The 27246-nt window shown below is 49.9% G+C and overlaps 1 protein-coding gene across 2 annotated transcripts; it reads right to left on the reverse strand.

Moving 5' to 3' along the window:
• Positions 1 to 661: 661 nt before the first annotated feature.
• Positions 662 to 20318, reverse strand: Taf8 (TATA-box binding protein associated factor 8). Of its 2 annotated transcripts, none has more exons than XM_059282189.1 (9): positions 20259 to 20318; positions 18898 to 19054; positions 17290 to 17388; positions 16888 to 16950; positions 15391 to 15515; positions 11062 to 11209; positions 10299 to 10441; positions 7882 to 8021; positions 662 to 870 (listed from the first exon to the last, which is right to left on the reverse strand). In XM_059282189.1, the coding sequence occupies exons 1-9, from the start codon at positions 20295 to 20297 to the stop codon at positions 780 to 782; spliced, it is 1005 nt and encodes a 334-aa protein (XP_059138172.1). In that variant the 5' UTR covers positions 20298 to 20318; the 3' UTR covers positions 662 to 779. The 2 variants fall into 2 exon arrangements, with proteins under 2 accessions (XP_059138172.1, XP_059138173.1); XM_059282190.1 differs by lacking the exon at positions 662 to 870 and adding an exon at positions 6835 to 7645.
• Positions 20319 to 27246: the final 6928 nt, after the last annotated feature.

A 27246-nucleotide genomic window follows, 5' to 3' on the forward strand; every position in this document is an offset into this window, starting at 1 on the left:
TTACCCATATCTCCAGCCCCAGGGGATCTGGCACCCTCTTCTGGCCTCAGTGGGTTCATATTTCACAAGTACATACCCCTCCACCCAACACACACACACACACACACACACACACACACACACACACACACACGCACGCACACACACTTAAAAATAAAATAAATCTATTTATTTATTTAGAGACAGGGTCTCTTTCTAGAGCCCTGGCTGTCCTGGGACTCTCTATGTAGACTAGGCTATTCTTGAACTCACAGAGCTCCACCTGCCTCTGCCTTCCGAGTGCTGGGATTAAAGAAGAAGGTGTAAAGGACCTGTCACCTGAGAGATGAGTGAAGGAAGAGGCCAGTGTCACAGCATTGTGCACCCATGAATCAGAAAGAAATTCTTTATTACTGACACGGAAGACACTGTAACCACTAGGAGAAAGCATGGTGTTTATACATGCTATAAAAGGGAGAGATATACAGAAGTGTTTGATGCACACAAGAATACATAAAACCTTACCGACTCGTCAGTACACCCCATGGATGAGGCCTGAGAGTCTGGGACGTGGGAGGAGGAAGCTATTTGTTATATATATTACTAAATACATACATATATATATTTCTGTCTTTTAAGTTTTATGATGTATACATATATTATCTATTCACAATTAAATAACTTAGAACAAAGAAAAAAACAATAAAGTAAACAAAGTGTAGATGAGCCTAAGCCATTAGCACCAAGGGAGGAAATACCTTGAATTTGTTTGCAGGGCCAGAAGGGTCCATGACAAATCTTCACCTGCAGGCCGCTTCCTCCACAGCTTGCAGCTGGACCATCGAGTCCAAGCTGATGTTCAGAGAGTCAAGCACTCGCTTCAGGGGGAGCCTGAGAGAGGGAGAACAATAAGCCTGTCACCAGGAAAATTCAGAGGTGGCAATAAATGACATGGCTCGGGCTCTTGTTCCTACAAAGACACCAAGAAGGGCCTCTGAGGACGTTGGTGCACCCTGGACACACCGCTGGGCTGGAGCTGTCACTCAGGGGTAGAGCATGTGCCCAGCATGCACAGGGCCCTGAGCTCTGTCCCCAACTCCAGAAAAGGAAGGAGAATTACATAAAGCCCTTGGAGACCCTGGGGACCCTCAGGATAAAGGAGTGAGATGCTTCCCAACAGTATGGGAAGACTCACCAGCTCCAGCCGCCTTGGAGTAGTCCTGATTTGGAGGTGACAGAAACATCCCAGCCCTCCTCCCTAGCCTGGTATAATCCGGCTTTACAAGGGTAAAGACTCCACAGAGATGTTACTAGAGGAACAAGAGCCTCAGGGCCAAGCAGGACTGACGCTCAGGCCTCTCAGGCTGGCTCCATCAAGCTGCACCTCACTCCCTCTCCCTCCTTCCCCCCATCCCTCACCCCCACATCTGCTTACTCACCTCTTCCAACTTCACTGGCCAACCCCACCCCACTGGGATCTCAACAGAGGCTTCAGGCCTCAGGCCAGCCCTTCACTCACACCTTCTTTTGGTCAGAGGAGGCAGAACAGGTTCCTGTGTGTTTATCCATCTCCCTGGCAACACAGGCCTCCGCAGGAGGATGCCATCCAGGTATCTATCTGTAGGTTTATGTTTCCTGCCTCTCCTTAGGTCCAGGTACTTCTGGCTCTCTGGGGGTCAATCCACCCCCAGTTCCTGTATGGCTAGCTGCCCCCCTACCCTGCCATGAATCATAATTGGCAAATGCCAAACTGTGTGGAACTGACTGAGAGAAATAGTGTTTCTCATACTCCCTCTAACTGGAATGTCGCAGGCCTTCCCACGATCCCCTGCCTACCCATCCCTCTGAACAGCGGCCCAAGCCCTTGTCAAGTGGGACCATCCCTGACCTCCCGTCCTTCAGGTGCACACACTCCTGCCTCTGACCAAGAGTGTGCCTGTGTGCTGCTGCTCCCTTTCCACAAAGATGGATGCATTTTTGTGTCTGCTCATCTAGAACATTCTTTTCGGGCCATTTTTTTAAAAAGTGCAGCTCCTGCAGCAACTCCTGCCACCCTACTCTGTGGTGAGTGCTGCCTTGATCGGCCCTGCCAAGGAGGCGGCCACTCATATGGCCTGCATCACCAGGATCCTGGAAGCTGTGGGGTGGGGGGCAGGACCTTCATTTCTCTGGCTGGCCCCTCCCCACGGGCCCGCAGTGCCTGCTGGGCTTCTGTGGGGCTCTGCCTCACACTGCCCGCTCCCTGTGTTACTAGCCCAGACTTTGCACACTACTACCCCTTGTGGCTCTTAGTTTTCGTGTCTCCCAATCCTCCAGTTATCCAGCACCATGAACAGTCCTGCTTTCCTTCCAAGGCTCGCCACCTGACTGACGCTCCGCGAGTGTTTTGATGCCGGGAAGGCAGAGATCTAGGTCCACTCTGTGCTGTTTGCCAGCGACTCTACCCATATGGTCACCCATAGACGCTCAATGGCTGTTTGTCACATGAGTGACCAGAGATGGGAAGGGTAAAATGGGGAGAAACCGGAGGGCTGGAAGGAGAGGCAAATGGCAGGAGTGAACGGCACACCCAGAAGATGAGTAAAGGCCTTCTCCTTGCAGGGTAGGAAGTCCCTCCCTCCCCTCCACAACTTACGATGGTCTTAGTTTGGTTTTGTTATCTTGTGTTGTGTATCGTTGTGAATGAATTCCCTGGAGGCAGGAACTCTCTGTCTGTCTTGTTCAGCACAGAATCCTCAGGGTTGGCACAGTGCCTGGCATGCACAAGAGGCTCCAGATCTGTTATTTGCTAAATCGATGGAGGACGATGACCCACAAGAGCACAGAACTGTCGGGGGACCTCGTTGGCACTTGGGGCAGTTTGGACTCGGGGTGGAAGGTCTCTGAGAAGATCTGCAGTCTTACTGCAGGGGCAAGAATGGGGGATGAAGGCTGGGGAAGAGCTCGGAGCCCCCAACATTTGGGGGAGCAGCATCATCTGGTGAGGGAGGCAGAGTGCTGTCTAGATGAAAATGAACAAGAAGATGCCGCTGTGGTCTGTGCAGAGGACTTGGAAATGAGTCCATGCTGCCCAGGCTACACCCTGCCCCAAAGTCAGAACATCTGGAAGGAAGAAGCAGGAGGATCTCTGGGAGTCTGAGGTTAGCCTGCTCTACATAGAGTGCCAGGACAGCCAGGACAGGACTACACAGAGAGACCTTATCTTTAAAAAAAAAAAAAGTATAACCAGATGGCTGGGTACAGGGAACACTACAAACAGCCGGCTGCTGAGGCCAGCTGGGAGGACTGGCTGGAGGCGGAGGAGCAGAGAATCACGCCCACCGTCAGAGATAGCACTTCCAGGACCCTCCCTGGCTGGACAGGCTCATGGGAAAAGGCATCCAAGGAAAGGAAGACCAAATTGTTGATCAAGGACAGGTGGGGGCGACAGAGAGCAAAGAAACAGTATCAAAGAGGGGACACAGAAAGAATTTAAAAAAAAAAAACAAAAAAAAAAAAACAGTATCGAAGAGGGACCCAGAAAGAATAAAAAACAGTATCAAAGAAGGAGACCCAGAAGGGAACAAACGTGTCCAAGAGGGGACCCAGAAGGCAGAGAAACAGTGTCCAAGAGGGAGTGGCCACTTACTGGTGGCACACCAGGCAGAGGCTGTGGACTGACCCAGGAGCCGGAAGGGCACCCAGGAGCCGGAAGGGCACCCAGCAGTGGGCATCTCGGTTTGGCTGCAAAAGTGACAGTGTCCCATCAGGTGCTCAGCACTGTTCTGTAGCTTGCTGTCTGTCCCAACAAGACTTTCTTGAGCACACCCTGAAGCGCATTAGTGACAGGTTCTCCACTGACCACAAGCCCATCAGCTCCTTCTCTCTGAGGTGAAAAGCCCCTTGATTTTTACCTAGGCCCAGGGCCACTCCGCTAACACCGCACATCCTCACTTCCTCCACAACTAAGCAACCCCATGTTTGGGGTGCTGCAGCTTCTGGGTTTCGCTCTTCGAAGAAAGATCAAAGTTCCCTAGCCTCTTCACTGCTCCCTCTTCCAGGAACGCATATGCACCCAAGAAATAGCTTCTGACTGCCATCCTGTGACTGCAACCAGAGCCCCAGAGGACGAAGGAAGCAGGATGCGGGGAAGCCGTAACACGCAGAGTCCCATCACTGTGCTAACTGCACCTTTCATGGAAAGCTGGTGTGTGTATGTGACGTTTGTGCATGTGTGTTTGTGTGTGGAGGGGGCATGTGTATATGTGCGTGTTCGTGTGTGTATGTGTGTGCCTGTGTCTGTATGCGCAAGTCATGTTTAAGGACAGGGTCTACATCTTCCAGAACGGCCCGCCAGGCTGGGGCCATGTCCAATTTCTCTTCCCACCCGTGAGCCAACCAGTGTGTGGATGTGGAGTGGAATCGCTGAGTACATGGAGTGACCAGTGCATTAGAGGGACAGAATCACCAACCACTGGGAGGCAAGAGCATCTAAGGAAAACCGCATGAACTCTGAACAGAAGGCCTGGGTACCACTGCAGATCCTGAGCAGGTCAGGCCTCTTGTGACCTCAGCTGCAAAGGCCATAAGAACATTTGCTTTTAGAGTATATGTGAAGGTTCATGAGTTGGTGTTGGTATGTGTGAAACAGAACTGAGGCTAGCTAGAGTATTAGCCTCTATAGAGACGGGAGTGTAGTTCAGTGGAAGGGGACTTGTCTTGCATGCACAGAGCCCCCAGAGTACATCATACACACACACACACACACACACACACACACACACAATGTGGAAAAAAACCGATAATTAGAACTGAATAAATATCTTGACTTCAAGGCCAGCCTAGTCCACACAGAAGATGGAGGCCAACCAGGGCTGCCCAGTGAGACCCTGTCTCCAAAGGAAGCGGGTAGACAGAGATGGCTCAGGGGTTAAGAGCGATGATTGCTCTTCCTGAGACCCTTGAATGGGTTCCCAGCGTCTATATTTGGCAGATCACAATTTCTTTTTTCTTTTTTGGTTTTTCCAGATGGAATTTCTCGAGACAGGGTTTCTCTGTGTAGCCCTGGCTGTTCTGGAATTCACTCTGTAGGCTGGCCTCGAACTCAGAGATCCACCTGCCTGTCTTCCGAGTGCAGGGATTAAAAGTGTGCACACCCAGCTCACAATTTCTTATAACTCCAACTCCCAGAGACCCAGTGCCCTCTCTTAGACTTCAAGGGAACCTGCCCTTTGATTCTAGCATTCAGGAGGCAGAGGCAGAGGCAGGCGGATCTCTGTGAGTTCGAGGCCAGCCTAGTCTACAGAGTGAGTTCCAGGACAGCCAGGGCAGTTACACCAAGAAACCCCGTCTAAAAAAGAAAAAACAAAATAAAACAAAACCCAAACCGACCAAAGCAGCCCCACTGCAGATGTCTAGGGTGCAGTTCAGAGGCGGAATGTGCATACAGGTGCTCACAAGCTAAGCACAAAGCCAGCTGTGTCCTAGCACCTGACTAAAACAACCACAAATCTCAGCAAAGAACAGGGAAACCAGGGGAAACGGTAGAACGGTGACAACATGCTAGCGGTGAAGCTGAGTGATAGATGTTTCATTTCCTGAGTGAGGACTCTTCACATACTTCCTAATTTGGGATGGCTGAAGCAAGAGAATTGCCAGATTTAAGGTGTGCCTGGGCTACAGAGTGAGTTCAAGGCCAACCTGGACATCTTAGTGAGACCCTATCTCAAAACTGAAAGTTAAAAAAAAAAAAAAAAAGCTAGTCTTATATCCAGAAAAAGCTGTGTATAGTATTTATTTGAAAGGCTCTAGGTTCAATTCATTAAAAAAAAATTTATTATGAATTTTAATACAGGCTTTTCATAAATCACACTTTATTTTCCCTCTAGGAAGACTCTCCCAGCTTATAAAAATAGAAATATATAGATATACATTGAGAATTATGTGTCAACACAACACCCTTCAGGTCCCTGTCCCAGCACCTCTCTTCTAGAGGAATCCCAGCGGTGCAGTTCCGAGGTCAGGGAGGTCAGGGGCAGCAGCAGCCCACCCCACTCCCACCTCCCACCACATGCTCAATGGGTGTCCACTTCAGACCACGACAATGGTGCAGAAGCACAGACGTGCTGACCAGAGCCTCAGGAACAGCAGGTGTGGGACCTCCTGTCTGACCTGGGGACTGGATTTCAACTGACTGGGCCATGAGTTGCCAGGTGTATCACAAGCTCTCCGCATCCACACAGGCAGTCTTCCTGTTCTGACCTGGAAGTTGAGTCACCATGAGAACACTCCTGTCTGTTCCAGAGCCAAGGAAGCTCAGTTCCTAGTCCTTCCTTCAGTTCCAGACAGAGCTGTTTTCCTCCAGGCAAGGGACCGAAGACTCCAGAGAGCAGCAGGAAGGTGGAACCCCCCTGCCTGATTACCGGAAGCCAGGCATGGTGTCTCACACCTGTGATCACAGCACGAGGCAGGAGAATCACTGAGCCTGGGATACAGTGACTTCTGGGATAGCCTGGGCTCCAGAGCAAGATCCCGTCTCAAAAACACCCACGGGCAGGGTGAGAGTGAAATGAGGACGAGGAGACGCAGCAGCACAGGTGGAGTACGGAGAGAAAAATTAAACACTGGCCCAGCACTCCAGTCCACCAACGACCGATCCTCTGGACGTCCACTTCCATGTCCCCGCCACTCTTCCTTGGGTTTGGTTTTTCAATCCCTCTTTTCAAACCAGCCAAGATACCAACTTGCCCAGTATCTTCCTTGAGGCACGCTTCATGATTAGTGGGCAGAGTGAGGGATGGCGTCTTCTCTCCAGGGAGGTGGAGACGGGCGGATGCAGACTTGCTTCTCCACAAATGCATGGATTCGGCAGGCAGGACCATCTCAGCGGACTCCCTCCAGCGAGTGGGAATGTGGCTTTCCACCATCAGTTATGTTTCTCAGCTCCACCCAGCCCTCAAAACAAGTCCCACCCCCACCTACTGAGCCCTCTTCCTGGTGCTTAAAATCCAGGGCTCCTCTATCAAGTCCTGGGAGAACTAGTTATACTCCAGGCTCTGGTCAGACCATCCTTCCCAGAAGGCTGTTCCGAGGCACCCGTCCCAAGGGGAATGATCCCCTCTGCTGTCAGCTCTAATGAAATGCTGGTCAGAGATTCAAGGCTGCTCTGATGGCTGTTGTCATCTTTATTAACACACGCACTCCCAGCTCCTGCCAGCCCCAGATCAGAGTTGCAGGGCGGGCCTGTCCCTAACATGATGAGGGATACAACGTCACTCTCCATCAGCTCAGCAGGGATCTTGGGGCCCAGGTGCAGAGAGAAGTGAGAATGAGGTTCTGGGCTGGTAAATCAATACCATGATTCTTTTAGGTCAATGAGGGGATCCGGGTGGCATGGAAGATACACTTGGCAGTCTTCCCGGCAGGGCACAGGGCAGCGGACCCTCTTCTTCCTACCACCTTCCCTGGCCCTCCAGGTTTCAAAGGAATCAAGTCCTGTGATTAATCAAGGAAGTAACCTGGCCTATTTGCAAAACAGGTTATCTTCATAGAAGGCTGCTACTAAAATGATCCAGCCTGGGCAAGGCCAAAAAGACCTCACCGTCCTCTTCTCTCTGATCTCACGCCCCCAGGAAAGCTGTGTCCTCCCCCTTACAGGGCAGTCTCCGTCTCAGCTCACGAGAGGGACCTAGAAAGAAGAAGAACCAGAGAGCCTGCCATGGGGCCCTCATGCTCTTCCGGGGGAGAGCAGCTCTAGGCCTCAAGGGGTTGCCCTGGCTGCAGGACACGGGCAGCAGGTGCACGTGGGAGCCGAGGAGGAGAGGCAGAGGAAGATGACTTCCTCTTGCCCAAGCAGTGCTCGCCAAGCTCACACCACTGCTGAGCCTATTCCTACCAAGGAGCAAACAAGTGACTCCAACTCACTTCTTCCTGCGGATCTTGGGCTTCTTCACAGGCCGCAGATAGGGGTTATCGATGACGCTCTCCTCTCCGTTCCGGCTGCCAGACAAGGAGGAGTTCTGCTGCAGGACAGACGCGTTCTCCTTCTCAGCTCCGGAATCCTCCTTTGAGCAAAAGCCGAGACAAAGCAGAGCACCAGTGGCGTGAGGAAAGAGATTGTCCCCACAGCGAGAACTACCTCTGGTGTCTCTTCACCGAGATGTGAGAGGACGGAGCCACTGTCTTCCCAGGGTCGTCATCTCTGCCCCGGACTCAGGGGGACCTGAGCAGTGCTGACTCTAAGGGAGCTTTGGCAAGGTGAGATACTCCAGGGGCCTCAGCCTCTTCAGAAGGGGGGTGGGGGAGAGGTAAAGGAGACCTGGGAGTGAGAGTTAGAATTTACATGCTGCCGGGAAGAAGCCCAACCCAACGGGATGAAAAAAGGAAGTGGCCGTGGGTAGCCTGCAGTAAGAGACACAGGATCAAAACAAATCAGAGCACAGGGCAGCTCTCCTAGGCCCAAACTAAGTCCTAACACATAATCCAAAATCTCTCGTCTCTGACACTTGGAACGAAGAACCAATAACCATATTCCAGAAGCTTCGGCAATCCTGAAATGAAGCTCAGCAAGGCAAGGCAGAGTCCCCAGATACCCACACTTACATTCTGTCAGTGATGCCTGTGACCTGTCAATTGGGCTCTTCATTAATTTTTAGCAAAGTTTGAATCTGGACCAATGTTTTGTGCTTGTGTGCGTGTGTGCGTGTGTGCGTGTGTGTGTGTGTGTGTGTGTGTGTGTGTGTGTGTGTGTATTCATCGTGAATTTAAATTTAAAAAGTGACCTGGATAAATGGGCAATTGATTCTCTTCTCCTTATTAATATTTATACTCTCCTTTGGTTCCCATATTCTTTTTTTAAATGTATTTTTGTACTTCTTTAAAGTGAGCAGTGGCAGCAGGGTCAGGGCATGAAATACCACACCCCAAACCTGGCCTGGCCACTCACTCAGGCCTAGCAAGCAGAAGCTGGCCTGGCAGCGCCCCCTAGTGGCATACCAAGGAGGAGCGGAGCGTCCTCTTCTCCAGTGGGAGGTTGAGAGGCCTCAGACCCCAGCCGGCGGCAGCGGCTGCTGGCACTGTGATACTGTGACCAGATGGCACAAAATGAACAGAAGATTCCTCTCAAGGGACAGTTGGCCTGGGGTGCAGACACCAGCCTCGGGCTTACTGGGCCTGAAGACTCTGGATGACTTCTAGGTTTTACTATGTACCCACACTATCTCATTAAGTCTGTTCTCCCCCAAAAAGTCATTTTCCTGTAGAGGACATGTGCTTGACTCCTGCACTAAACCCAAGGAATGGACACACAGCCATTAGGGTCCTCTTCAAAACGACTGCCACAGGACACTGTGCTCACGTGGGGCCAGGTGTGGGGGCGGTCTGTGTGGACACCAGCTCCCGGCCTGCCTGAGTTCTTAAGGGCACAACAGAGTATCACCTACCACTCCCTCCATCTACCATTCCTCCACATCCAAACTCAACATTACTTGTAGGCCACTTAAATTGTGCCTTAAACATGCTCTCAGATAACAGTGAGTCACAGGAAGGACTGAAACGTTGGCTCTAGGTCCCACAAAGTAGGATGTTGGACAGCTTATGGAAATGCTACTTGCTGGTCCCCTTCAGGCACAGGCACTAAAGCATCCAATTGACTCAAATACTGATAGAAAAGGGTTTGTCCCGAGCTCCTCGGGCCGCCTGGCCAAGGCAACCCTGTCGTCCCCTCAGCACCAGCCCCCAGTTCTAACTCCACCTGCTGGTGACAGCTTCACATAAGCATCCCGTAGGCATGTCACACTCCATGTGCCTCAGCTTTCCTCGGGTGCCCCACCCCAGGCCTCCCCCTTCAGGCGCTGAGCCAGGGAGCTCTGCAACCTCACTTGGATGGCTGGATGGCTGTTCAGCCTGAAGCGGGGACGAGTGAGCTCGCTCGACCTCAGGCTGGCCTCGCCGGTGCTGTGCCACTCACTGACTGCCAACCCCACCCGAGACACACTCAGGCACTGGTCTCTTCAGTCTTTCCTCAAATGTCACTTTCTAATCCTCGCCCTTCCACAGCGCCATGGCAATCCTCTTCAGCTCCCTGAAGGTGGGCTGTGTCTGTCCTGCCTTCTAGTTTCCCCGCACCCGGAACAGTATCTGGACCTGCAGTGCTCATCAGTATCTCCAAATGAGTGACTCATTTGGAGATCGGTCGGTCGGTCACACAGGCCTATCAGGCAAGCTTCTAACAGACAGCCAGAGACCCGGGGAAGGTGCTGTTCAGCTCCCAGGGGTAGGAGCCTAGTGTGGGATAGGCTGTTTTTGGGGTGCTATGAGGCAGGCAGAAGGGGAGAACCCACCGTGCTGATATGAAGAGCGAGGTTCTCTGTGTCTGTCTGCTCGTCCTGCTCTGAGGAGTCTGTCTCCTCCATCTGCTGGATCTCCAGCTCCGAGGGAAGCAGGGCTGTGAGGTAGGGGATGGTGAAGGGTCTGGCAGCAATCACTGGGAAGTGGAAAAGAGACACAACTGTCGAGCAGCCAGAAGGAGCCAGGCAGGAATGCCGCCCAGCTACCATGACCTTGAGCTACAAGCCGCCATGTTGTGCAAAGGCCTAGATTGCTAAGGACTGCTAACTCAGGTCTGGATGGGCTGCCTGAGGTGACGTGTGGGAACAGTCAGCGCCTGGTGCCCTTCAGCCACATGACTGCAGAGCAGGCACCGAGTGGAAGCGTGCTGAATGAACAGACCAATCTCCCCACTCACCTCTGCATAACACGAGCTGAGTGAATGAGATGTAACCCAAGAAAGGACACTGACAGGCAACTGGCTGCAGACGCCAGTGTCCCTCCTACCACCTGGGCCACCATTCCCCAGGAGACTGCTGCCCAGGCAGGGCTCAGCCACCAGTGAGGTAACCTGAACTCACTGCCGTGAGCAGCTTTCTGTTTGGAGTCATAAGTTCGGGATAGTCTCTCCGGGCTTGGGGGAAGGATCCAGAGGTCTGAAGAATAAACTGCACTAGACAAACACGAAGCCTTGCTCATCTCTCCCCACCACACAGAGAAGAAAAGACGGTGTGATTATCTCCAACAAGAAGACAGACTTCCAGGGGCGACTCTCACAGGGGAAAGTGCTGACGTCATCCTTGAAAAGACTCTGGGTCTCGCCCGTCTTGGCCATGAAGCGGGTGAGCGCTCGCTCCACGTCTCGCCTCTGAGATGCAGCCTTCTCCCGCAGGACCTGGTAGTCGGACACCGGCTCCCGGTATGTCTAGAACAACAGAGGGACCAGGCTGAGCCCGGGCGGCCTTCGGCTCTCCTCAGGCCCTTGCTGCAGCTGCGTCCTTCTGAGAAGGCCTGCTAACTAACGTTAGAGGAAGCGATGTGAAGAGCAGCACAGGAAAGAGAGAGGACTGTCTCAGTACACACATACTCCTTAGGAAAACACAAACGTCTAGTACACAGCTGTCCACAGCAGCTAGCCTTAGGTATAAGACACCCAGCCCCAAGGGGCCCTGGGAGGGAGTGCTGGCCCATGTGCATGTGCATGCCGCACCATCCTGCGGTTTTCAACCACCCTCTCCAAACAGACACGTGGTCCAAAGGTCCCTCTGGAATTACAGACTACCGGCCATGGTAGCTAGCACACGGCTTTATCTCATCGCCTGGGAGGCAGATGTAGGCAGATCTCAGTGAGGTCAAGGCCAGCCTGGTCTAAGGAGGGGGAGGGAAGGAGGGAAGAAGAGAAGGAAGGAGGGAGGGAGGGGGGTTAGGAGGGAAAACGAAATACAGACTGAGGGGAAGACGGCTCTGCAGACTGGCGCTCACCAAGCCTGACCACCCGGGCTCCATCCTCAGGACCCACGTGGTTCAAAGGGGAACTGACGCCCTCACATTCTCCACTGATCCCACACATCCCTGCACCACACACACACTGGGGAATGCCCACCCACACAGATAAATGAAATAAACATAATTTATTTTAAAAAGGAAAGAAAGGGGCTGGAGAGATGGCTCAGAGGTTGAGAGCACTGACTGTTCTTGCAGAGGTCCTGAGTTCAATTCCCAGCACTCACATGGTGGCTCACAACCAACTGTAGTGAGATCTGACACCCTCTTCTGGCATACAGGCAGAACACTGTATACATAATAAATAAATTTTTTTAAAAAAAGGAAAGAAAAACAGACTGAAACTGTTACTGTAAGGACAACTGAGAAAGCCAAGGACAGGAGACTCTTCCCAGTTAGTGCCTTGTTGGCCGTCTCTGGGGAAACGCTTGAGATCCAGTAAGAAAGAGAGAAGAGCAAAATACTTCACACTATAAGGGCAGAGATGACATTTTAACACTGACCAAAAACAGCTCTTCGTGACAGAAAGGCAGGGTTTTTTCTTTGTAAAGATTTTTCAAGGGCTGGAGAGTTGGCTCAGTGGTTAAAAACACTTTTGTTCTTGCTAAGACCTGGGTTCAAGTCCCAGCACCCACACGGAGGCTCTCCGCTTCCTCAGGCACTAGGCATGTATGCGGTACACAGACATACATGCAGGCAAAAACCTCATATACACAAAGTAAATCTAAAAAGAATAAAATAAAGAAGATGTTTTCAAAGACTCCCCCACCCCCGCCCCGCCCATCTTCTAGTACTAAAATTACAAACATGTGTCACCCCCCGGCCTGAGTGGTTGTTTTTTACGATGTATTTTACTGTGTGTACAGTGGGGGTGGTGTGCACATGTGTGTGCAGGTGCCTGAGGAGGTCAGAGACATCAGATCTCCTAGAGCTCTGAGTTACAGACGGTTGTGAGCACCCACTGGGGTACTAGGAGCCACTTCCTACGGAAAAGCAACATGTGCTCTTAACCCCTGAGCCGTCTCTCTCCCGTCCCACAGAGTTTTAAAAGGAGGTACTGGTGAACTTATTTACTGTGTGACAATCAACTGAACTGTGTCATCTACAGACTTCCTATCGATACTTAAACATACGAACACAATTTCCTGACGTGTCTAAAATCATCCTAAAATGAAAACCAGATTTTGAATATGCTTGTTAAAAACATTAAGATGTGGGGTTGAGGATTTAGTTCAGTGGTAGAGCACTTGCCTAGTGAACGCAAGGCCCTGGGTTCGATCCTCAGCTCCAGAAAAAAAAACAAAAACAAAAACAAAAACACATTAAGATGCAGAATCTGGGCATAATGGCACATATCTATAATACCAGCACTTGGGAGACAACAGGCAGGATGATGGCTGCAAGTTCAAGGCCAGCCTGATCTACGGAGGGGGTTTTAAGCCAGCTTGGTCTATAGTGAGTTTCAGGCCAGTCAGGGTTACAAAATGACACCTGACTAAAAATAAAACAAAAATAAACAAACAAAAATGTTGTAGTTATTTCAATGACATTTGACATTCAAGAACTTGGAATTTAACTTTGAAATAAAAAACACTTATTTATATCTATTTTACGTGTGTATGTGAGCTGGGAGTGCAACTTGTACAGGCTAGGCCAAGGGTGTTACCACTGAGCTACAACCCTAGGCCCTAGCTTTGAAGACTTTATTTACTTATGTATGGGTGGAGGGGGGAGAGAAAGGAAGAGCGGGGGGGGGGGGGGGGGAAGGAAGGGAATGCTCACACCCATGGAGGTTCCTGTAGAAGAGAATGAAGAATGTCCTGGAACTAGTCACCCATGGCTGTCAACTGTTCAACACAGGTGCCAGGAATTGAACCCCGGTCCTCTGAAAGAGCAGCAAGCACTCTTAAATGCTGAGCCATCTCTCCAGTCCTGTTTTTTGTTTTGTTTTGTTTTTTGGGTTTGGTTTTGTTTTTTGTTTTTGTTTTTGTTTTTTTTGAGACAGAGTCTCACTATATAGCTCTGGTCTGTCCTGGGACTCACAGAGATCCCTCCTGTCTCTGCCTCCCAAGTGCTGTGATTAAAGGTGTGTGCCACCACACCTGGCCACATCTTTCAGATATAACTTTTTCAACTAAAGAACCATTAAAGAATTTAAATTAGCCAAGTGGTGATGGCACACACCTTTAATCCCAGCACTCGGGGAGACAGAGACAGAAGGATCTCTGTGAGTTCAGAGGATCAGAGTGAGTTCCAAGACAGCCAGGGCTATTACACAGAAAAACCTTGTCTCAAAGAAAAAGAAAAAAAAAGAATTAAAGTAAACTGATCTAAAGATTGAGCTTGCAATTTAATATCCTACACCAAGACTTCAGAGAGAAAAAGCACAGGCCATAAGAGAAGGTCACAGGTTTCAGAACTTTTAATAAGGGTGAGGTTACCTTTTTTTTTTTTTTTTTTTTTTTTTTTTTTTTTAAAGATTTATTTATTTAATATACAATGTTCTGCCTGCATGTATGTCTATCTGCAGGCCAGAAGAGGGCACCAGATCTCATTACAGATGGTTGTGAGACACCATGTGGTTGCTGGGAATTGAACTCAGGACCTTTGGAAGAGCAGTCGGTGCTCTTAACCTCTGAGCCATCTCTCCAGCCCGAGGTTACCTTTTAATGTACACTATCTGTAGTAGATTAAGTGATACTATTCACATAAACAAGCACTTTGATGCAGGTATAATGATGCACATTTGTAATCTCAGCATGGAGACAGACGCAGGAGGACCTGGAGTCTGAAGGCATCTTTAACTCCATACTGAGTTGGAGGCCAACGTGAGCTGTTTGAGACAGAGTCTCAAACGACCAACACTAAAAGGAGCTTCTCACATTATCTTTATTGTCAGGACCCATTCACACACTATGGACTGAATTGTGTTCCCATAAAAAATGTTTAGATCGCGTGAACTCCTAACTCCTGGCATCTCCGATGGCTTTATTTGGCAACAGTGTCACCAGAGATGTCATCGATTAGGAAGAAGTCCTGAAGTAAGGACAGATGGTATCCTCGTGGGAAAACAAAGTATTTGAAACTGCAGAGACAGGAAGGTTGGAGGACACACCTATAAACCAAGAAGTGCTGGAGAAATGCAGGCATACCCTCAGCTAGGGTGAGGTGAACACAGACTCCCTCGCAGGGTTCAGAGGGAGCATGGCCCTGCTAACCCCTGAATTTTCAACTTCTGGCCCCTAGCCTGTGAAATAAAACCTTTCTATTGCTCTAAGTCACTACTTTGTAGCCCTTTATCATAGCAGCCCCAGGACACTAGAGAGCCCGCAGTCCAGGGCAAGGGCCGGATCAATTCCTTCCCTGAAGCCTGTCTCTCTCTTAGAGATAGCCTCTCACTCTGTAGCCCAGGCTGGCCTCAAACTGATAGCAACCCTTCCGCCTCAGCCTTCCAAGTGCTGGGATTACAGGGGTGAGCCACCGGACCCTAGAACGAGACTCTTCTCTCTAGGGAAAGTCACGGTGAGAAGTGACTGGCACTGGCACAACCCTTCATCAGCTGCCTTGACATCACTCACAGCCCTGGGAGGCTCCACCACTCACCGGCGTTTTGATGTAGGTGTGGGGATCCGGAAACTCGGGAAAGTGGCTGGGGATGTGTGGTGGGTGGGGTCTGTTCTGCCCTGCAGTGAGGGCCTTGGGTGCCACTGGCTGATTGGTCACCGGAGCTGCAACAGAGTCACAAAGGTCACTTCTCCACCCCTGCATTCAACAGACAATAGTCCCTGTTCAATCCCGCTCTCCCCACTGGACCATGATTAAGTATCTCGTATTTCTATTGATAAAAGGCCCTCCATAACCCTTTCAGATCTGCACACAATGCCCTGCCGTGCCAGGTAATCTTGCTTGATATTTCCATCTGTGACAATCTGCCCGTAAGCCCCTTCCATCAACAGGAGAGAAGCTTTCCCAGAGCCACTGCAGAAAAGAGCACGCTAAAGTTCACTAAGGGCCTTAAATGAGCTGCTGGCTGCCTTTCCAGAGACCGTGAGGGCACCAGGAGCAGTGTTCAGTGAGCACACGCTCAGCATGCAGGAGGCCCTGTGGTCCAATCCTTAGCACACGCACACTTTCAGAGACCCCAAATAACAAACAAATACTGAGTTGGGGAAGTATGGGCTTAACTCTAAGAGGGAAAGAAAATGGCACTTTCCACTGCTTCTCTCCAATGCAGGAGGCAAGATGGTTGAGTGGGGAAAGATTCTCGCCACCAAGCCAACCTCCAGGACCCACATGGTGGAGGAAGAAAGCCTCTGACAGCCACATGCACACTATGGCATGTGCGTATGCACACACGATAAATAGATAAAATATCTAAAAAGATGCCTATGCAAAAAAGTAACTTTAAGAAACAAATACAGCAAGTCCCCCCAAGTCGTAAAGACTAAAGCAGTTCCTCCTTATTTAGCTTAAGGGACTCATTTACCTAAAGCAGAATTTAACTTTTTACATAAAGGGATACATTATACATATTTTAGACTCCTTTGTTTGCTTGTTTTTGAGCCAGAGTCCTGGCTGTGTAGTGTAGCTCAGGCTAGCTTGGACCTCATTATGCATCCTTGGTGCACGAGAACTCTGGAGCACACCCTCACCCCCTCAGGAGTGCTAGGATTACAAGTGTAGCCACCAAACAGTGGCAGTTTGGATTCTGCAAGCTGCAAACTCTGCCTTTATAACATGAACTCAATCACAGATATGTGAATACAGCTGCATGCCAATGAAAGTTTATTTACAAAGGAAGCAGTGGACACATCTGCCCACAGACCATAGTTTGCCAACCCTGATCTAAAGAAGCAAGCACTTCCCAGTCTTCAGGGCTGAAGTACAAGAGCAGCAGTTCAGACGTGGTTTAGCTGCGTGGTGCTGAGTGAGCATCACATCCTAATCCCACTGCCCAGATAAGATCAGGCTGTGGGTAGCTAACCCACCCCGGAGACTGGAAGGGAGCCTTCGACAAGGAAACAGCTGCCACTCTGATGGATGGCTGCCCTAGTCTCCAACTTGAGAACTTACTAAGCATCTGGGTTCAAAGCCACTTACGTGCAGTGATGACCATCCTCTGAGACCGTTTTGCATAAGCTGGAAGAGTGTCCACATTGAACCCTAGGGACAAGAGAGCCAATCACCGCCTGGGCCACTGGATACTGAACACGAGAGGGAAGTTCATACTGTGGAAAGGGAGCTTAAGCTCCCAACTTAGCCACTATTCTGCCCCTCAAAAGAAGCTCCAGTAGAGCCCCCCAACAAGGACTTAGAGGGGTCTCTGAGATGAGTTCAAAGAGTCCCTTCCTCTTAACTTTCTAAACTAAAAGCAAATCAAGGAAAACACGAGGGAATCCATGAACACCCAGCAGACCCCCCCCCCCCAACCTCCAGGCTTTCCTCCCTCCCTAGTGATCCTAACAGAGACGAGAAAGCACTAGATGCTGGAGATGCACTCACCCATTTCAACCAGTGTGACCACGATATCTGACAGTGTGGGCTGGGTCCTGGCTGTGTGCTCGCAGTAAGACTTGGCACTTCTCCCGATTTCTGAGATGTCTACAAGGGGCAAAGGCCACAGTTCCTCCAGAGTTCAAGACAGAATTAATTACCAGGGGAGCCACCAGTTCTGTATACACCCAATGACCACAGGCTAGGGTGAGGTGGTTCAACAGGTCCAACAGGTGAGTGCTCAGCAGGCACTTGTGTACACTCACAAATTCACAGCAATCCGAAGGTGGCAAAGACTCTATCCACTGACAAATGGACGGATAAACCAACTGGGACATACACATAAAACGGAGCATTTTCGTTTGTTTTGAGACAAGTTCTCATATAACCTCAAACTCCATATGTAGCAGAAACTAGACTTGAACTCCTGATATTCCTGCCTCCACCTCCCAAGGGCTAGGATTATATGTGTGCCCACCCTATCTAACTCTACAAGGGAATGTGTACTCAGCCCTCAAAAGGAATGAAATCTATAACATGGACAAACTTTGAAACATTATATTAAATAAAAGTAAGCCAGGCACAAAATGACAAATATTTCCAGATTCCATTTATCTGAAGTACAGAAAAAGCAAATAAAAAGCAAAATCAAAGCCAGTGAAATGGCTCAGTGGTAAAGGTGCTTACTGTCGGTGACCTGGGACTCACACGGCGGAAGGAGCAAACTGATCCCCACAAGTTATCCTATGACCTCCATATGTGTGCTATGGCATGCATAAAAGGATGTGATATATATACATGTGGTGGTTTGAAAGAAAATGGCTCCCAAAAGGAGTGGGACTATTAGGTGTGACTTTGTAGAGTAGGTGTGGCCTTGTTGGAGGAAGTGTGTCACTGTGGGGGCCGGCTTTGCAGTATCCTGTGCTCAAGCTACTCTCGGGTGTCACAGTCCACTTCCTGTTGCCTACACACACGTGTGTGTGTGTGTGTGTGTGTGTGTGTGTGTGTGTGTGTGTGTGTGGCGCGCGCGCGAGTGTGTGCGCGCATGTAGCCAGCAACATCTTGTCTGCCTGCATGTCATCATGCTCTCTGCCATGATGATAATGGACTAACCCTCTGAAACTGTAAGCCATCTCAATTAAATGTTTTCTTTATAAGAGTTGCTGTGGTCATGGCGTCTCTCTACAGCAACAGAAACCCTAACTAAGACAATATATACATATACATATATATACATATATATACACATACACACACACATATATATATGGCAATTCAAAGACAAAAACTAGACAGAAGTTCTTGGGGCTAGGGAGAAGACAGAAGAGCATTTTGTTCATGGGTACAGGGTTTCTGGGCATGGATAACGCTGAGGACTGCACAGCACTGTGAGTGTGCACTTAATGCCACTAAATCATTAAAATGACAATGTTGCTACATATCTCTTACCACACACATAAACATCAAAACAAACGGTCTTATTCTACAATGAACGATTTGTGTTTCTTCTGTCTGAAGGTGAGCCTCAGCCTTCCAAGAAAAAGGGAACAGTATCTAAGATGGAGTTTCTGAAGCTCCATAAACGAGAAAGAAGATCCAGTGTTTCTTGGTACTCACAGCTCTGCAGCATCTCTGTCAGTGTCTCCACAGATGCTTTCTCAGCACTTTCAAACCCTGCCTCTGTCAGCAAGGAGCTCACAACCACTTGCAGAGTCCTCCTCCTGGCCAGATGGTAGTTATCAGCAGGATTAGTGGACTGTTTACTTCCTGATCTCTGGGAATCAAAGCCCAGAAAGAGGAGACTTTTAACCACTAGACAAGGATGAATGAAACCACAGAGTTCATACAGCATCATGGCGAACAGAAACCTCACTATGTAGTTCACTGAGGCTGGCCTAATGCTGAATATGCAGCCTAGGATGACACCGCAATCCTTTAACTTCCACCTCTCAAGCATACAAATTACAGGTGTGTACCAACTTTTGTCTGGATAGCAAAGATCGTCTTTTGCTAAATATTTATCAGTGTTTAATACTTAGACTTATAGACCTCACCAAATGAGTAGTAACTGAGTACCCAAATCCAGAGACTTCCAATAGAATAAACGCAACTTGCTTTAAAAAAAAAAATTACTTGTAGATGTGTGTGTTGTGTGTGTATGTGTATGTTAATATGAGTGCCAGTGCTCCCGGAAGCCTGGAGAGGGCATCGGATTCCATTTAACTGGAGTTACAAGGTGGTTGTGAACCGACCCACTGAACTTGGGTGCTCTGGAATAGCAACAGCAGGCCATCACCACTAAGCCATCTCTCCAGTCCCTTCACTTCTTTCTGGAGCAAATTATCAGAATATATACACGAGCCGGGCAGTGGTGGTACACACCTTTAATCCCAGCACTTGGGAAGCAGAGGCAGGTGGATCTCTGTGTGTTCAAGGCCAGCCTGGTCTAGCGAGCGAGTTCCAGGGCAGCAGGGCTACACAGAGAAACCCTGTCTCGGAAAAAGAAAAAAGGAAGAATATATACACGAATTGTGGAATTAGACGAATAAATACTGTCTCTTGTTCCATCTCCACACCACTTTATTAACAAGGAAAATTAACAGTAACAGCGCCGGACGCAGAGGAGGGCTGAAGGAACCTCAAAGAAAGGCAAGGAAGGTAAATATTTTGAAAAGGAACTCCCTTCCAACTTTGGCTGGCCAGTAAGAGGATGAAAACAGCCTCTTCAGGCCAATCAGAAGGTGTTCCGGGTTCCCACCCTCAACAGGGAACGAGCCAATCAAGTCTCAGGTGCACCAATTTAGGAGGCCGCCTCCAAGTCCCAAGCAGCGGGGCATGTATTCCGCCAGAAACGTTTTCCAACCATCGGATCTCAGAATGGGCTTGGGTTTCTCGGTCCGAGATTGTGGCCCAAACCATGGAAAAGATCCAGAAGACCCAAACCCTCTCGGCTTTACGCCGCGCCTCCCCATCCTTACCGTTCCGGAGCCACCAGGCCCGGCCGCCGTGTCGGCCATCTTGCTCTCGCGTAGTGCGCTTGAGCGCGGGGCACGATGGGACTTGTAGTTGTGGGGTGGGGAGGTGGCGAAGGGCGGTGCTCGCCGAAAAACTACCAAATGTGTGTAGGGGGTTGGGAGGGATAGGTCGAAAGACCCCAGCTTTCTTGGGCCTTTCAGCGGCTATGGCAATGGTTCTGGAAAACAGTGGGTTGTACCGAGTTAAAAAAGAACCTATTTTGGCCAGAAGCCAGCCATCTATAATCCTAGCACTTCGAGGCTGAGCCGGAGGATCTGCAGTTCTAGGCCAGTTTGGGACTACATAAGGAGACCTTCCCTGTAAGAAAATAAACAAACAAATAAATAAAATGTAAAAACAAAGCTATTGATATGAAATAGTTTCTCAGAAAGAATACACTTAAGGATGCAATTTTGTGGGCTGGAGAGATGGCTCAGCAGCTAAGAGCACTGGCTGTTCTTACAAAGGACCTGGGTTCAATTCCCAGCACCCACATGGCAGCCTACAACCGCCTATAACTCTACCTCCAGGGAATCCGACACCCTCACACAAACATACATGCAGGCAAAATACCAATGCACATAAAATAAAAATAAACAAACCATTAAAAAAAATGCACTTTTGGGCTGGAGAGATGGCTCAATGGTTAAGACTACATACTGCTGTTGGAGAGAATCGGAGTTCAAAAACCTCAGCACCCATGCTGAGTGGCTCACAACTGCCTGGGACTTCAGCTCCAAGGTGATCTGATATCCTTTTCTGGCTTTGGGGGCATTCACATGTTCATGTTCAAAGGCACACACACACACACACACACACACACACACACACAAATACAATAATAAAATTAAGTGCTCTTTTTAAAAATGTATTCATTTAAGCCTAGCAGTGGTGGTGCACACCTTTAATCCCAGCACTCAGGAAGCAGAGCCAGGCAGATCTCTGTGAGTTCGAGGCCAGCCTGGTTTACAGAGCGAGTTCCAGGACAGGCTCCAAAGCTACATAGAGAAACCCTGTCTCAAAAAAACAAAACAATAACAACAACAAAGTATGGATTCACTTTTTATATATGGTCATTCTGCCTGCAGGTATGTCTGTGAACCATTTGCATGTCTGGTGCCAGAGAAGATGAGAAGAGGGCTTTGCATATCCTAGAACTGGAGTTACAGACCGCTGTGAGCTGCCAGGTAGGTGCCGGGAATTGAATCTCTGGAAGAGAACTAGTGTTTTTAACTGCTGCAACATCTCTCCAGTCCTTAAAGGCACGTTTGAAAAGACTCTAGAGATTGTCCACATTAGCAGGGTTTTCCCAACTTACCTGATTTTTAGCTTTACCTAGCTGGGCAAGCCTAGTTCCAGTGATCTCACTCCCTCAGAGAGGATCTTAGTATTGGTTGTTTTGTTTTGTGCGAGCCTATGTTTCATGTAGCTCAGGCTAGTCTCAAACTTGCTCTGTAGCTGAGGATGACCTTAAACATTGTAGTGGTTTGAATAAGAATGGCCCCCATAGGCTTATATATTTGAATACGTAGTCACCAGGGAGTAGCACTGTAGAGAAGGATTGGGAAGTGTGGCCTTGTTGGAAGAGGTGTGTCACTGGGGATGGGCTTCAAGGTTTCAGAAGCCCACACCTAGTCTACTCTCTCCCTCTCTCTCCCTCTCTCCCTTCTTCTCTCCCTCTCCCTCTCCTTCTCCCTCTCTCTGTCTGCAGATCAGATATAGCATAATGTTTTCAGAGTCATTTTTGCTGGCTGCATGTTCTCCACCAGTGGAGATGACAGTGAACTAACCCTCTAAAACTGTAAGCAAGCCCCCAATTAAATGCTTTCTTCTATAAAGTTGTCATGGTCATGGTGTCTCTTCACAGCAATAGAACACTGACTAAGACAGACAACCTCCCCTGATTATCCTCCCCACACCTTCTGCAGAGTGCTGGGTTTACTGCAGTTCACCACTCCATTTAAGTAGTGCTGGGGGACCCAGGGTTTTCTAGCATGCTAGGCAACTACTCTGCCTGCCGCCTTATACCCGGGCCCAGGCTTTAGTTCTGTTACCAAGCTCCTTGTGTGATTGCCCTGCACTGCTGCCTCTAGCCCTGGCTTGCAAGGGACTGCTAAGTGAGCGAGGAAGCTTGTCCCTTGTCCCTCTCACTCCCAGTATGTTGAGTCCATGTTACCCATCAGCCTCTCTGGAGAGACCTTGCCCTTTCTTATCCATTCTGGCCCGGGGTGGATGCCTGGCCAGATGAAATCACTAAGCTTGAGTCCTAACACTTATTAGCCCTCTGACTCTGGCCACGTTACCTAACCTCACTATTCCCCAGTTTCCCGGTGTGATTAACTGGGAACAGGTTGAGATAACAAGTGTCTCAGTGCCTGGCTGTGTGGTAAGTTAAGAACTCAGACCTGCTGTTTACTTCCTGAGCAACATGCACCACGAATTGCAGATGCCCAGAAAACATCCTCTGGAGTGTGTACACCTGAGCCTGGCGAAGCCGCACCCCCGCCCCCACTACCTGAGGCTAAGGATCAGGTCTGTTAGACCCTCGGTGGACTAGGGGTCAGAGCTGGATGAGCCTCCTCCTAGCCGCTCTAGGGGTGTCAGGGACCAGACCCTAGCAGAGCGCAGCACCCAGCTCCTTTGTCTCGCCCGCCCCCTCGTCCCCACTTCCTGCCCAGCTTCTAGCTAGCGATCTGCGTTGCGGCGGCGAGGACTTTGTAAACACTCTGGACACTCTCTGTTTGGGTGCCGCAGAAGCGGAGTACACGCCCCTGTGCTGTCCGTGACTGGCGGCTGTGATCACTCCTACTGTCCAAAAACAGATGTCCAGCAGCGGGAAGGAACGGGAGGCCACCATCCGAGCTCCGGGGGACTCATCTGCCAAGAGGTAGTCTTGAGGGCTGGAGAAGCCAGAACAAATGTGACCTCGGCATCTCCTGCTTTGCCTGGGATGTTACTTAGAGTCCAGATTGGAGACCCCGAGGTGGAGATAGCAGGTGGGTGGGTTCGTGCCACTCTCCCCTCGGTTTTGGCCCCAAAAGCTTAGTTCACTTTCCCTTTGAGAATGATGTTTTGACCAGAGCTGAGGGTCAGAGAAGCCCCCAAAGGTCCTTGAGCCTCCTTAAACGCGTGCATGTCCTCACAGCCTCCCCTCCAGGCTAATGGGCAAGCCCAGGGATTTAGCAGCATACATCAGCCTTAGAGTTTGGACTGCTGACCAGCATGGCTAGAGGGGCCGTGGTGTTTGAGCCTGCCAGAGCCAAGGAAGGGGGCCAAAAAGAGAACGTTACCAAAGGTCCTGAGGGTCTGAAGTGTACAGGTCTCAGCCTTCTGCATCTTCTAAGAGTAGACCAGAGAGTAACTGAAGAAGTGGGTGGGCTGCTGTTGCCGGGAAGCAGTATTCGTTTGCACTGACTGAGCACCTACTGTGTGCTCCATACTGTTTGTGTTGCTGCTGACTTACTCAGCCACTGCTGGTGTTGGTCAGGGCTCCGGCTGCGGGGGCTGGGAAGGCTGGGAAGGGGTCATTTGGGTTGGGTTCTGGAGGATGGTTGTTGACCTCTGAGAGAATTAGGTGGGAAGTCTTTGAGGTACTTACTCAAAGCTAGACTGAATCAAAATGGTGTTATTGGGTACTGGGATACACTAGTAACTGGAAACAGCTCCTGCCTGTTCTCACTCACTTCCAGGCATAAGGAAGTGGGAATAAGCAGGAGCAATTCTGGGAAAGACAAGGTGTGGAGCTGGAGCCCTGAACTAAAACTGTATGCAGCTGGAGGGTCCCCTGGGGATGATAGGACAGGCCACACCATACTGGACACCGACTCCCCATCCTGGACCCTGGGACTGTTTTCTCCAACAAGCCTGCCCTCTGCCCATCACCACAGCATCCTCTGGGACTAGTCCTGGGTGGAGAAGGGGCTCTTCCGCCGCTTCCCCGCCACACTCTGCCGATGTTGGGGACATCGTGGAGTAAAGTTAGTGCTTGTGGTCACAGAGACAGGATCATTCCATCAGCCCACCAGTCTGTGCTCAACCCTTGAACCCATGGTCATGGCCCGCATGGTTCCAACCTTTTTTTTGTACGTTTCTCTTCGTCAAGGACTTGGGATGCTGGCAGACCGTTACATAGCATCTTCAGGTGTTTATGTGAGTGGTTTAGATGTAGCATCTCATTTAATGCCTCTAATAGCTGTGTTAAATCATCAACTAGTATTAGCTCCATTTTATAGACGAGGAAACTTGAACACAGGAGGTAAAGAGGGAACAAGAAGTGAATGTCAGGGAGCTGGAGAAGCCGCTCAATAGTTAACCGGGCTCTGTCACAGCTACCTATTTTCCAGGAGTTCGGATGCCCTCGCCTGGTCTCTGCAGGCACCAGGCATGAGCGTGGTACGTAAACATACATGCAGGCAGATGCTCATACACATAAACAAAATAAATAAAAGTAAAGAAATGGATGTCGGCCAGGCGGTGGCGGTTGTGCACACCTTCAATCCCAGCACTTCAGAAGCTGAGGCAGGCAGATCTTTGTGAGTTCAAGGCCAGCCCAGTCTACAGAGTGAGTTCTAGAACAGCCAGGGCTACACAGAGAAACCCTGTCTGGAAAAACAACAATAAAGAGGGGAGAGATGGGGGGATGGGATGTCAGAAATGGACTTTAAATCCAACTCACTTGACTTGGGAGATCCTGTGCTTTTTTCCTTTGAGATAGGGTCTTGCTGTTAGCCCAGGCTGGCCTCCAACTCCCAATCTTGACTCAATCTCCCGAGTGCTAGGATGAGAGGTACCCATCATCACAACCAGCTCAGAGTCCCTGCACCTGGCTACCAGGTCAGCTGCCTCTTCACCTAGCCATGTAGAACGTGCAGCTGAGCAGGTACTAGCTGAGGTGAGTCTGTGGGCTTACACAGTGTCTTTTGTAGAAGAACTTGGACACTGATACTGTTCGCACAGAATCCCCTAAAGGCCTGCTCAGGATTCTGGGGACAGTACAGCACAGAGACAGTATCTTTCTTGTGTGGATGTGGGTGTGCGCATGGGTGTGACATCACATACCTTTAGTCCCAGCATTTGCGAGGGAAGCGCAGGCAGATCTCTAGGAATTGGATGCCTGCCAGGTCCACATAGCAAATTCTAAGCCAGCCAGTGCTACATAGAGAGGAGAGCCTGTCTCAAAAAGACACCCAAAATGTATGTATTTGATATGTATATCTGCATTCATGTCTGTGTACCACATGCGTGCCCGGTGCCCACCGAAGCCAGAAGAGGGTGCTGGGTCCCCTAGAACTGGAGTTGACTTCTGTGCCAGCCCCTGGGATCCGCCTGTCTCCCTCCCTGTCCCACCTCGCTGCGCCTGGATTACAGATGTTTGCGGCTTTTGTGTGACTGCTTGGGAGCTGAACTCAGGCCTCATGCATGTGCAGCAACTGCTTTCCCAGGAGCCATCTCCTCAGTCCCATTTGTCTTTCGAGACAGGTCTCCTAACCCCAATTGGCCTGAAACACGTATGTAGCGGAATGTGCCCTTGAACTTCTGACCTATGAAGAGTGCCAGCATTACAGACATGTACTACCACACCTGCTTTGTCCTGTGCTTATTCGAGCTTAGACCCTCACATTCTAGATCCCAGGGAGAGCATTCAAGCTTGGGATCTGTTTAAGAGGATGGTACAGAAGTGGGAGAAGCTTAAGGTAGTGTCCCCTTGAATCCCTGTGTCACTTCATGAGAAGAGCACCCTAGTGTCTGCCCGCTTCCCGCGGGTTGGAACAATGCTTGTGACATGAGGCCCTCTACAGGGAAGCCTCCCTGGAGTCTCGATATTTTCTCTGCCTCCTCTCTGAAACTCCCGGTTTCTCTAAGGAACCCTCTGCACAGACTTGGGAATGCCCAAGGTAGGTCCCTATGCCTAGTGCAATCAAAAATTAATAATCCCAGCCGGGCGGTGGTGGCGCACGCCTTTAATCCCAGCACTCGGGAGGCAGAGCCAGGCGGATCTCTGTGAGTTCGAGGCCAGCCTGGGCTACCAAGTGAGTTCCAGGAAAGGCACAAAGCTACACAGAGAAACCCTGTCTCGAAAAACCAAAAAAAAAAAATAATAATAATAAAATTAATAATCCCAGCACTCGGGAGATAAGAGACAGACCAGTGTCTGTGAGTTTGAGGCTGGCCTGGTCTGCATAGTGAGACCCTGTCTTTAAAAAGACCAACTATGGGGCTGAAGAGATGGCTCAGAGGTTAAGAGCACTGGCTGCTCTTCTAGAGGACAAGGGTTCAGTTCCCAATACGCATGTGGCTATAACTCCAGTTCCAGTGCATCTGAGGCCCTCCTCTGTTCCCACTGTACGTGCACATGTTGTATAGACATGGATGCAGGCAAAAGATCCATAAACTAATACAATAAACTAAATACTAACACATAAACTAAATACAGTTGTTCAAATAAACAGCTCAGCACTGATCCCAAGAAGGGGGTGTCTCTTGAGATGGGTGTTGATGCTGGGGGTTGAGGTGGAGGGAGGGTGTGAAAGTTATGAATAATGCGAACAGAGGCTGTTCTGAGCCTCCACCCCCCCCCGCCGCCGCCCCCCCCTTCCTCTCTGCTCCTAGTGTGGGGTGCAGTGGAACCCTGGGCACGCCCCCTGTCCTCTGCCCTCACTTGTCTGCGAAGAACAGGCTGTACCCTTGAGAAACCACAGAGGAAGTTTAGGGCGGCTTGTGGGTGGGGAAAGTTCTGGGACCTGGGCCAAGTTTCCCTTTCCCTGCTGAGCAGAAGGTGTGTTTATCTTGCCCACAAAGACTTTTAAATTTTAAATCCTCTGAGTTTCAAAAAGCTGTCAATTCCTGTCCTGGTCCTGCTGCTGGCCCAGGGCACCTTTGTGCAGGGAGACTGAAGTCTGTGTTTCCATTCGGTAGTGTCTGGTCTCAGCCCATCGCCTCTTCCCCAGAGTA

This window comes from Peromyscus eremicus, chromosome 16_21, assembly GCF_949786415.1.
Source record: "Peromyscus eremicus chromosome 16_21, PerEre_H2_v1, whole genome shotgun sequence".
NCBI classification, from domain to species: domain Eukaryota; kingdom Metazoa; phylum Chordata; class Mammalia; order Rodentia; family Cricetidae; genus Peromyscus; species Peromyscus eremicus.

Excerpts from the sequence above, each read along its gene's own strand:
- Taf8 (XM_059282189.1), bottom strand. The coding sequence starts at position 20,297 with ATGGCCGACACGGCGGCCGGGCCTGGTGGCTCCGGAACG. Across the intron at positions 15,516-16,887 it reads GAGGATGGTCATCACTGCAC|CTCCGGTGACCAATCAGCCA; the intron begins GTAAGTGGCTTT and ends ACTCTGTTGCAG. Across the intron at positions 8,022-10,298 it reads TCGCTCTTCATATCAGCACG|GAGGATTCCGGAGCTGAGAA; the intron begins GTGGGTTCTCCC and ends TTTTGCTCAAAG.